Consider the following 12,500-nt stretch of genomic DNA (forward strand, 5'->3'; position numbering starts at 1 on the left):
TGTCTGACTCTGTGCACCCCAACCGTGAGCCCCTCCTATCTGCCTCCTTTAGGGCCGATTCACATTACTGCGATCGCAGAGATCGCATGTGATTCGGAGAGCACTGCTCCTGAAATCACATGCGATGTCTGTGCGGTGCAAAATAAGCCAATAAGTTTGTATGGCTGAATTCGCACCGCATCCGCACCCAACACGCACAGGACCCTTTTTTTTTTTATCCGCAGCAGAATCGGATCACATGGTGGTTCGCACTAGTGCGATCCGATTCTGTGCGAACTTGCAGATCGCACTGCGATATGTGATCACAACTGGGGGTGTTGTTAACTTTCAATTGGCACCCCCTGCGTATCGCATATGGCAGTGTGAACTGCCAGGGGTGCGGATGCGATGCGGGATCACCAGAGTTGTATAAAGTACTCGAAACCCATACTTGAGTAAAAGTACAAGCGCTCGATCAAAAAGTGACTTGAGTAGAAGTACTAAAGTATTCAACATTTTTTGTACTGACCAGGCCCTATTTTGCGATTCGGCACTGCGTGACTTTAACGGACAATTGCGCGGTCTGATTCGGACTAATTCTCTACGCTGGTCCAAGTTGCCCTTCCTCCTACCGATCCCCTGTGCCTGCCCGGGAGACATTTTTCACCACACATATAATAGAGAAGGTTGGTCCATGTATTTTTTAAGAGCCTGCGCATATTGATAAGTACTAATATCATGTTTATCTGGTTAATTAACCACTTAAGCCCCGGAAGATTTTACCCCCTTCCTGACCAGGCCCTATTTTGCGATTCGGCACTGCGTGATTTTAACGGACGATTGCGCGGTCGTGCGACGCTGTACCTAAACGAAATGACGTCCTTTTTTTCCCACAAACAGAGCTTTCTTTTGGTGGTATTTGATCACCTGTGCGATTTTTACTTTTTGCGCTATAAACAAAAAACGAGCGTAAATTTTGAAAAAATAACAATATTTTTCATGTTTTTTTATATGAAATCCCCCCCCCCCCCAAAAAAAAATGTAAAAATCAATTTTTTTTAAAATTTTTGGCCAATTTGTTTTCTGCTACCTATTTTTGGTAAAAAAAAAAAAAAAAACGCAATAAGCGTATTTTGATTGGTTTGCGCAAAAGTTATCGCGTTTACTAACTAAGGGAAAGATTTTTGTCATTTTTGGTGGGTTTTTTTAACGAGTAATGGCGGCGATCTGCGATTTGTTTTGCGGGACTGCGACATTGCGGCGGACAGATCGGACCCTTGACTGACATTTTTGACACTTTTGGGGGTACCAGTGACATTACTACAGTAATCAGTGCTATACATATGCACTGTTACTGTAAAAATGACACTGGCAGGGAAGGGGTTAATTTTATTGGAGAGGGAGGGGTTAATGTATGCCTGGTGCTTAGTGACGTGTGTGGGGGGAGGTGACTGAGTGACACAGGGACAGATCGGATGTTCAGCTATGCTGACCCTGCAATCTGTCACTTAGGAGATCCGCCCGCTTGTGTTCCCCGACGATCGGGGAAGAGCAGCCGCTCCTCCCCTGGCCCGACTCCCGCTGTGACTGAATACAGCGGGAGCGGGCCTCCGGCGGCGCGCGCGCGCCGTCGAGAAAGAGGAATGTCTGGTGACGTAGTACTACGTCGCCAGACGTTATCGAGCCACTTTGCCGCAGTAGAGCTCTAGTGAGCAGACGGCAAGTGGTTAAAGAAAGAAGTCAAAAGTTTGAACATGATATTGTTTTTTATTATTTCAAATGCAGCTTTTATGTATACATACAGTAGCATTTATTTTCGTATGCGCTGATAATACACATGACATTATACACATGTTTTGAGCTTCATGAAACCTGCCATCTACTGTTCTGGCAGTGGTTATTTTTATAATTGTAACGAGTAACTATGCAGCACAAAAAAAAAAATATCGGAGTAGAAGTATTGAAATCATTGAAAAAATGTAGTGAAGTAAAAGTGGAAGTAGGAGAAAAAAATTCTACTCTAGGAAAGTACAGATACCGCCTTTCCGTACTTAAGTACAGTAGTGAAGTAGTTCTACTTAGTTACTATATATCTCTGGGGATCACGCTGCATATTCCCAGCGTTCCCCGCTTCGCATGTGTCCCGGTTTGCATTTGTGCGATGCGGGGAACGCTGGGAATATGCAGTGTGATCCCCAGAGATGTTTAGTAACTAAGTAGAACCCCTGCAAATCCACTAAGGGGTTCTCGCATCGCACTCAACTCGCAGGCAGTTCACACTGCCATATGAGAACTCCTGGGGGTGTCAATACAAAGTTAACGTCACCCCCCAGATCAGTTCGCAAAAAAAAAAGATAGAAAAGCGCTTTAAGTGCAGACAAATTTTTTATAAAATAAGCACAATAGCTGTAGCAACTCAAAAGATGCCACGGTATTCAGGCTTTATATCATCAGATAATATATGCAGCTCCTCTAGGTGCTGCTATCTATCCACATCCAGATCAATTTGCATATCGCAGTGTGAACTGTCAATTCGGACATGAATCGGATCGCGTAGGTGTGAACACCCAAATAAAAGGTCCTGTGCGACTTTGGTCCGAATGCGATGCAAATTCAGCCGTACACAAACACAGGCGGCTGAGCGAGTGACGTACCCCTACGTCACTTTTCCCAGCAGCGGCTGCCTGCCGCAGTATATCTGTGGTGGGCGGTCGTTATGTGGTTAAAGCGGAGTTCCAGCCATTTCACTCACCTGTCCAACGGTCCCGCAATGCGGCCGCCCGAAGCCTCGATCCTCTCCCTCGGCGCCGGCATCACTGCTGTGGGCACCCGGCTGTGACAGTTTGCGGCTTCACAGCCGGGTACCCACTGCGCATGCGCGAGTCGCGCTGCGCGTCTTGATTGGCCGGCAATCTTCTGGGACCTCTGACGTGTCCCAGAAGATTGCAGGGAGGGAGGGAGAGAGGAGAACTTCCGTTCAGGGCGCTGCGGCGCTCCGAGCGGAAGTGGGAGCGGGTACCTGTCAAAACTAGGTACCCGCCCCCCCCCCCCCCCCAAAAAAAAAATGACATGCCAAATGTGGCATGTCTGGGGGTTAGAATACATAAAGCGGAAGTTCCATTTTTGGGTGGAACTCCGCTTTAAAAGATCACGGCGTGATACCATTTTAATTTTAAAAAGCTTTTACTAATATAAAATGCTCACTCACAAAATGTATTCTTGTTGAAAGCATGAAAAAAATATACCGCAATGGCCATTTGCATTTGCGTTCCAATAATAGGATTTGACGTCACCATGGACGTGTCGGAGCTTCCGGAGGTGTGTGGAACTTGTGATGGACACTCCCAGTACTCCCACTACCCCTCCCACTATAATTTCTTACGTGTTTTTTTTTGTGTGTTTAATAAAATCAAATAAATCCATGGCTGCAGGGAAAAACTGGGGTATTGTATATTAACATGTAATATATTTACCTAGAAAAATGGTGACGTGTTCAATACTTATTTTATCCGCTGTAAATAGACCCCAAGGTGTTAGGCTAAGTTTGCTTATTTTATACAGTTTTTATGTTTTTTTTTCTGGACTGGACAAAAAAAAAAAAAAATTAAAAATAACCCTCTTTTTACCCTAAATTAGGTCATTCTCTCACCTGTATAGAATGCATGTCTACAAACTCCACATCATGCACAGGTGAAGCTGTAACCTGCCTTGAGGGCTATGTTTGTGCAACCTCCTATACAGAATCCACTCTGGGTAAGTTGGGTTTAAATGCTGATTGTATCCAAAACAGATCCTGAATGAGGACCGGTGTATTGAATCCAGGAGATGAAAGAGGGTTTGCTGCTTTTAGTCCATAAAAAACTGGACAGATGGGGTGGGGGCTTCCAGCAGTGCAAAAAAGTGGGTATGGCTAATCTACAGTGGGCATGGCTAAATAGGCGTGGTTAAAGAAACAAATGTTTTTAGGCTATTGTGTCTTTAGGCTGAATGTTTTTCACTAATACAGAATAGAGTAAATCAGGAAAATGCTGCATTATGGCCACTGGATGGAGCTGATGTAATACTATTATTAACCACTTAAGCCCCGGAAGATTGTACCCCCTTCCTGACCAGGCCCTATTTTGCGTTTCGGCACTGTGTGACTTTAACGGACAATTGCGCGGTCTAATTCGGACTAATTCTCTACGCTGGTCCAAGTTGCCCTTCCTCCTACCGATCCCCTGTGCCCGCCCGGGAGACATTTTTCGCCACACATATAATAGAGAAGGTTGGTCCATGTATTTTTTAAGAGCCTGCGCATATTGATAAGTACTAATATCATGTTTATCTGGTTAATTAACCACTTAAGCCCCGGAAGATTTTACCCCCTTCCTGACCAGGGGGTATTTTGCGATTCGGCACTGCGTGAATTTAACGGACAATTGCACGTGCGCCGCTGTACCCAAATTAAATAAACGTTCTTTTTTTCCCCACAAACAGAGCTTTCTTTTGGTGGTATTTGATTACCTGTGTGATTTTTACTTTTTGAGCTATAAACAAAAAAAAAGAGCGTAAATTTTGCAAAAATAACAATATTTTTAACATTTTTTTATATGAAATTCCCCCCCAAAAAAATGTAAAAATCTAAATTTTTTTACATTTTAGGCCAATTTGTTTTTTGCTACATATTTTTGGTAAAAAAAAAATCACAATAAGCGTATTTTGATTGGTTTGTGCAAAAGTTATTGCGTTTACTAACTACGGGAAGGATTTATGTAATTTTTATTGTTTTTTTTTTTTTTTACTAGTAATGGCGGCGATCTGCGATTTTTTTTGCGGGACTACGACATTGTGGTGGACAGATCGGACCCTTGACTGACATTTTTGACACTTTTGGGGGGACCAGTGACATTACTGCAGTAATCAGTGCTATACATATGCACTGTTACTGTCAAAATGACACTGGCAGGGAAGGGGTTAACTTTATTGGTGATCAAGGGGTTAAGTGTGTCCCTAGGGGCGTGATTCTAACTGTCAAGGGGCGTGGCTTGTTAGATCATAACAGAGACATGCGATCCTACATAGCAGGATCGCATAGCCTCTGTCATGATCTAATGCCCTGTACACACTATCAGATTATCTGAAGACTTTTGTCTGCAGACTTACCAAAACCATATAATATGAGGTCAAACATAAACACTTTCAATTTGTATCCAATCCGGCAGGCCCTTGCACTACATAGAAAAGGTAAATCTGAAGACAAAAGTCTTCAGATAATCTGATAGTGTGTACAGGGCATAAGGGAGAATGACAGACGGTTGTGTTTACATCAGCCGTCTGCCTTTCTCCCTCTCCTTCGGGAGATCGCGAGGGGCCGGCGGACATCGGAGCCGCCGGTCACATACTCGGGGATGTCAGGGAACGAGCGGGGGCGGGAGCGCGCCTCCGGCGGCGCATGCTCACCCCCCAAGGGTGCACACTCGCCCCTTAGAGGCTCGTGGGCGGGTGACGTACCGGTACGTCACTTTGCCCAGGAGAGGCTGACTGCCGCAGTAAATAGTCGTGCGGCGGTCGGCAAGTGGTTAAAGAAACAAATGTATTTAGGCTATTGTGTCTTTAGGCCGAATGTTTTTCACTCATACAGAATAGAGTAAATCAGGAAAATGCTGCATTATGGCCACTAGATGGAGCTGATGTAATACTATAATTAATAATATATATATTTTTTATTACCATTATTATTATTAGTAATATATATTATAATTGTCTGCTCCATCCAGTGGCTATAATGTGGGTGTACGGCAGTCTGGAGTTGTGGGTGTTCTTAAGCAGATTGTATTTGCATGCAGACTACCCTGGGTAAAACCCACACGTGATACTGAGCTAACATGATTAAAAGAACTGAAAAACGGAATGAAAGGATAGGCAAAAAAAAAACAGTCAGGCTGGGAAGGAAAGGGCTAGATTATGCTTGGCGCCCTCAGGCCATGAAAATGAGATGGGCTCTATCTGACTTGCGGCAACTTCTAATGCACATTGCGAGAAGCTCACAGTGTGTACTGAAATCAGAGGAAGCCATTTCAGTCCAGGAGAGGAGCCTGTACAACTGTGCAAGACTGAAGGGGAGGTTGGAGTTCAACTTAAAGTGGTTGTACACCCTCACATATACCTAATGCAGTGACTGGCCTCAGGTGATGCACAGAGATTACAGGAAGGGGAAGAGTAAAAAGGGAGGGGAGGTAGGGGAAAGGGGAGGAGAAGGGAAAAGGGGAGGGGGAAGAGTTTGGAATTAGTGGATCCTGAAGAAGCCCCTTATTTGGGCAAAACGCGTTGATCCATATATATCAGATCTATTTACTTCAGACCACACATTGACTGCACAAAACGGTCATATTATATGTCGATAATGTTGATCCCATATGTTTCTATGATATAATATTAGAAAATAACTTTGTGCTCTGCATTTAGATACATACACATTGTAGAGGGATATGCTTTGTTCATATTTCATGTTTAAAGCTTACAACCCTTGAGACCCCGTTCACACTGGGGCAACGCTACTTGCCGGGGCGACCTCACAGGTCGCGGTGCGCAGCTCACACCATGACCTCGGAGCACGGACTTCATAACATTGAAGTCAATGCAGGTCATTCCAGGTCGCCCCAAAGAAGCTCCGGACCCTTTTTCTAAGTCGGAGCGACTTGTGTTGCTCCTATTAGAACGGGTCCACAGCTTCTCTATGGCAGGCGACCTACGGCGACCTGTCAGGCGACCAGGTCACTTGACAGGTCGCCCCAGTGTGAACTGGGTCTTAAAAAAAAAAAAAACTGCCTATTAAACTGGACTCAAATCAAAACAGATTGGGGTGGAATTTAGAATTAGCCATAGTCAAAGCCAAGTTTGGGGACCCATTCCCGTTTCTGCCGACACAGCCTTCTGGAACAATGTTATATGCATACCTCTGAACCAGGTCTGGTAGCCTTTTGGTGGTCCTTATGTTGGTGTGGTTGGTGGAGGGTGAAAATATTTTACCGCAATTTTGAAAGTACATATTTATAAAACTCTTTGGTGTCCATTGGTGGCAGATGGACAGAACTCTACAAGATACGTCCGGTCATGTGCACTGCAAAACCTGTGTAACAAAATTGGAAGCATTAGCACTCTTTATGGCACTACCAAGATGTCCACCTCCTGTTGCCCTTTGGATAACTGCACCGCGCCTATTCTGCCAGGTAAGTGCAGTGTTTTGTAAACAAGGACCTAAATATTATATAAATATAAATATTATATAGACTCTCATGGAAGCTAATGTGTGTCCTCATGGCTCTCGGGTTGCTTCCTGGTCTTGGCGGTTTCGTCCTCTGGCTGGCTGCCAGCCGGGAGATGACGCTGCAGAAGAGACCAATGGAAGAGACAGGATCATATACGAAACAATTCCAATTCAAATCCATTTCGTTACTTTTGGACGAACTCAACTCCAATCTATATCATCCAATCAGTTCGTTCCATTTCTCTTTGTGGGTTGGACTAGCAGGGATGACTCAGAGTGCATAAGTAGACTTCCAAAATAACGAATTAACACATTAAAAGCAATATATCACCAATCTTCCGACATAACTTCTGAAAATACAAATCGATTCGGAATGACAATTATATTTTCTCCCGAAATAACAAAAAACTTTCTAAAAATGAATCACTCTTATGCCTCGTACACACGCAGCGATTATCGGCCGACCGATCGGCCGTCTTTTGTCCAGTGTTGTTGTGTTGGTTGAAATGTGCTCTAGACTGCACACGAATTTTCTCGGCCAACAAAAACCAGCTTCAGAAGTGATGTCATGTGATGGTTGACTTTCCGTGTGTTTTTTCTTCTCTGAGCATGCCCAGTCTTGCTCATCAGATTTTTGTCTCCTGAAATCTGTACTGACTGACGGAAAATCGGCCGTTCTGTTGACGGCCAACAAAAATTTTATAGCATGCACACCAGATTTTGTTCGGCCGAAAAGTCGGAGTCGGTTGTCGAAAGCATCATACTAACAAGCAGAAAATCGGCCGATTGGACGTTGGCCGAAAATTCAAGGCCAACTATCGATGCGTGTGTACAAAGCATAACATGAGTGAACACTTTAAGACCGGAAGGATTTGCCCGCTTCCTGACCAGGCCCTATTTTACGATTCGGCATTGCAATACTTTAACGGACAATTGCGTGGCCGCGCGACGCTGTACAGAAAACAAAATTTACGTCCTTTTTTTCTCACAAATAGAGCTTTCTTTTGACGGTATTTAATCATCTGTGCAGTTTTTATTTTTTTGCGCTATAAACAAAAAAAAAAGCGACAATTTTGAAAAAAAACAATATTTTTCAAATTCTGCTATATGACAGAAAAAAATTAAAAAATCAAAATTTTTAACATTTTAGGCCAATTTGTTTTCTACTACATATTTTTGGTAAAATTTTTTTATTGGATTTCACAAAAGTTATCGCGTCTACTAACTAATATTGCAATGACTGTCATTTTATTCTCTAGGGTCTCTTTTAATATATATATATATATATATATATATATATATATATATATATATATATGGGTTCTAAGTAATTTTCTAGCAAAAAATATGGATTTTAACTTTTAAACATCAAATGTCAGAAATAGGCCTGGTCTTAAAGTGGTTAAAGAACCGTGGGGGGACTTGGGGTATCCACCAGAAAAAAAAGGAGGCAGGAGAGCCCTTGTTGTGTATTAATTGACTGAATATATTGATTATCTCAAATACATTTCAATAAAATGAAAAGAAAATGACTTATATCTGCTGATGTTGCAGTATTCGGGCAGGAGCTTGCAACCTTCTGTGAACACAGGTGGACAATGCCTTGCCTCCGCATGCATGAAGGTTATTCTTCTCTATACCATGGGGGGGTCCAAATTCTGGATCCTCTGCAGGGGTTCTAAGGTGGGTGCTAAACTAGGTGAGCTAGTCTGTCTAATACAAGCCTGTTGGTGGTTCGAACGAAAGTCACCCATTGTCACATGACCAAGGATGGATTGGAATCATTTGATGGCTTTAAATTACCACTACCTCAGATCAAAGTTAAAAGCTCAGCTCTAGGCTAAATTCTCTTTTTTTACCCCCCCCCCCCCCCCCAGAGGTTTTTTAAGCAGAGCCAGAGCTGTCCACTACAATACCACTTCTCCACCCCCAGATGTCCTCAGTCTTTTTGGTTGAATGATGCTCAAGTGTATTGATGTATTGATTGTGTCAAGCACACTTTCATTGTGGGCCACATCAACATTATGGCTGCCCAGAAAGGGCCAGTTGTATTTGTAAGACTAGATGTCCAGAGCACCCCCCCTTATATGAGATGTCAAGAGACCCACCATCAGGAGTCAAGAGTCCCCCACCCTCCCTTACATCACAGTGCACCCCCCCCCCCTTACCTTGTTCTATTGCCAGGAAGAAGCTGGGGGCAGAGCTGAGAAGCAGAAAATGCAGGTTCTGGAGGAGGACTAGGGGAGGGCTGGAGTCAGCTGTCGGAGACCAGGGGAGGTGGAGCCTAGGGGGTTCTGCTGCTGTACAGAGAGGATCTGTCGGAGGAATTCTGTCCTCCTCTCTGCTGCTGACTGCTGTGGGGGTAGGGACCAAGGGGTTGCAGCAGCTGCAGCAGAGGTACGAGGGCCACATGAAATGGCCTGGTGGGGCAGTTATGTCAGCACTGCTTTCATTAAGGACTTTCGGCTGTCAGGAAAGACAGAGGAAGAAGAGGACAGGGCTCACATGGCTATCCTGAAAGACATCTGGAGAGATGGAGAGAAAAGCTGCAGCAGGTGAAGGGTTATATATATCTCCTGAAGGATCCATTTGACAATCATGGATGGCCAAAATTTTACCTGCTAATGTTGGTTGACTCAATAGAATTTTCGGTAGGTGTGGCAATGAATTAGGTCATAAAAAGGTTCAGCTGCACCTGAGTATGAGTTTTAGATGATACCTGGCATGCAATTCCTTTGCCTTTTGCCCACATCATCATAAGGCTGGATTGTGACCTCCAACCATTGTGGTCTGCTTGTAGATACTTCTGGTGGTCCATGTTATGAGTGGGCTTCCACATTTATCCTGGTACAATGAAAATTATTGAATCCATTGTCAAAAATGACCAGTGGGAGAGTGGTCAACCTTTGCATTCCACCATTTGCAAAAAATTAATTATTTATGTTCTGATTTAAAGTGCCATCAGTCAGCCCTCAACCCAACGGAGTGACCTGTCCCACCTGCCAATCATCTTCTTCCAGCTGGTGTTACAATACGCAAACGGTGGACTGTTATGGAGAAGAGACTGTGTGTGCTCTCTATTCTACTACCATAGGTGGTAAGTCATTTTCTTTTTTTGAAAAATTACATGTACAATAAAATCAAGTGTCCCAGTTAGAACACTATTTGCATGGTTGCATGTTTTTCCTGTGCATGGGTTTTCTTTTGGGTTTCTGAAGATATGTTGGCAGCTTATTGGCAAAAAAATTGATGGCCACTCTAAGCTACTTTCTTAAAGCGGTTCTTTGCTCTCTTTGAAAAAAAAAGTCAGCAGTTACAAATACTGTACAAAAAGGACACTTACCTGTCCAAGGGTCCAGCACTGCCCTCACCCGAACCAGTTCTTCACTGGTCTTCGAGTCCCCGGCACAGGCATGTTTGCTGTGGGCAGCCGTCTGTGATTCCTTGCGGCCTGACAGCGGTCTAACAACTGCACATGTGAGAGCCGTGCTGCACTTTGTGAATGGTCCCGCAGCCTTCTGGGACCTGTAATGTGTCCCATCAGGTTGCGGGTGAGGGAGAAATTCTGGTGGATTTGCCCTGGCGATGCGACCGGAAGTGAGAACAAGGTGCCTGTCAAAACCAGGTACTCCACTCCCTTCCTCAAAAGAAAAAGGCCAAAAATAGTAGAGGAGAGGAGCAGGAGGGCATAAACCACTTTAGGGTGAAGTTCCACTTAAGCATCACTTTAAACTTGATAATTAATGTTTTAAATTATTATTATTAGTATTATTATTATTATTATTATTATTATTATTAATAATAATAATAATAATAATAATAATAATAATAATAATAATACTATTATTAATAATAATAATACTATTAATAATAAAAATAATAATAATACTAATACTAATATTAATAATAATAATAATGATAATAATAATAATAATAATAATAATAATAATAATAATAATAATAATAATAATAATGATAATGATAATAATAATAATAATAATAATAATAATAATAATATTAATAATAATAATAATAATAATAATAATACTATTAATAATAATGATAATAATAATAATAATAATAATAATAATAATAATACTATTAATAATAATGATAATAATAATAATAATAATAATAATAATAATAATAATGATAACAATGATAATAATAATGATAATGATAATAATACTATTAATAATAATAATAATAATAATAATAATAATAATAATAATAATGATAATGATAATAATAATAATAATAATAATAATAATATTAATAATAATAATAATAATACTATTAATAATAATGATAATAATAATAATAATAATAATAATAATACTATTAATAATAATGATAATAATAATAATAATAATAATAATAATAATAATAATAATGATAATAATGATAATAATAATGATAATGATAATAATACTATTAATAATAATAATAATAATAATAATAATAATAATAATAATAATAATAATTATAATAACAATAATAATACTGTTAATAATAATAATAATAATAATAATAATAATAATAATAATAATAATAATGATAATAATATTATTATTGTTGCTCCTAGCATTTATTTTTATTTATTTATTTATATTTTTGCAGGAATTGCGTCATCTATTCGAGGTTGTGCCCGACAAAGTACCTGCGGCAGTCAGAAATACAGTGTCAATGGAACAACGATTAGCTACCAGTCTACCTGCTATTGCGGAGGTATAATAATCCCATTTTATTGCTTAAACAAACATGCACATTTAAATATTTTTGGGATCCTTCTCGCTTGCAGAATTTAAATAAACATCCTCAAGCATAATGTCCCATGCTGTGGATATGTTTAAAAAATGTCATGACAGCTCATGTCCCCTTTGACAAGCAGAAAGCAATCAGAAGGGTCTCAGATCATGAGACTATGTTAGCTCTGACATAATAATTATATACAGAATGAAGGCTACATTGAAAAAAATACAGACCTTGAGGCTGGGTTCACACCTCCGTGCGGAGCGGCTCACAGCCGGGGTCCCGTTGCGTCCCAGTTCACCGTTTCAGGTCCAATTTCTATCCGAATTTCCAGCTGAATTCGGAACTGAAATGGACCAGAAGACACACTGGACTCCTGTGCAATTCGCTCTGCAGCCATCCCAGAGGAGCCTCCTGGCATGCGATTTCGATGTGGGGGAAACCCGCATCCAATTCACATAAGTGTGAACCCAGCCTTAGACTTCAGAATGAACATTGCAACCTTGCATGCAGTGGCATC

At 41.3% G+C, this 12,500-nt stretch overlaps 1 protein-coding gene across 1 annotated transcript in view; it reads left to right on the forward strand.

Annotated features, from left to right (window-relative positions):
- Positions 1 to 12,500, forward strand: part of LOC309569012 (uncharacterized protein) — a gene marked incomplete at both ends in the record, with an annotated part of 150,319 nt that overhangs the window by 91,048 nt on the left and 46,771 nt on the right. Inside the window, 2 exon segments of the mRNA XM_082274772.1 lie at positions 10,185 to 10,325; positions 11,849 to 11,956. Of these exon segments, the coding sequence (XP_082130898.1) occupies positions 10,185 to 10,325; positions 11,849 to 11,956 (249 nt within the window).

The sequence above is a fragment of the Pelophylax lessonae genome, assembly GCF_965119305.1.
Source record: "Pelophylax lessonae genome assembly, chromosome: 12".
NCBI classification, from domain to species: Eukaryota; Metazoa; Chordata; class Amphibia; order Anura; family Ranidae; genus Pelophylax; species Pelophylax lessonae.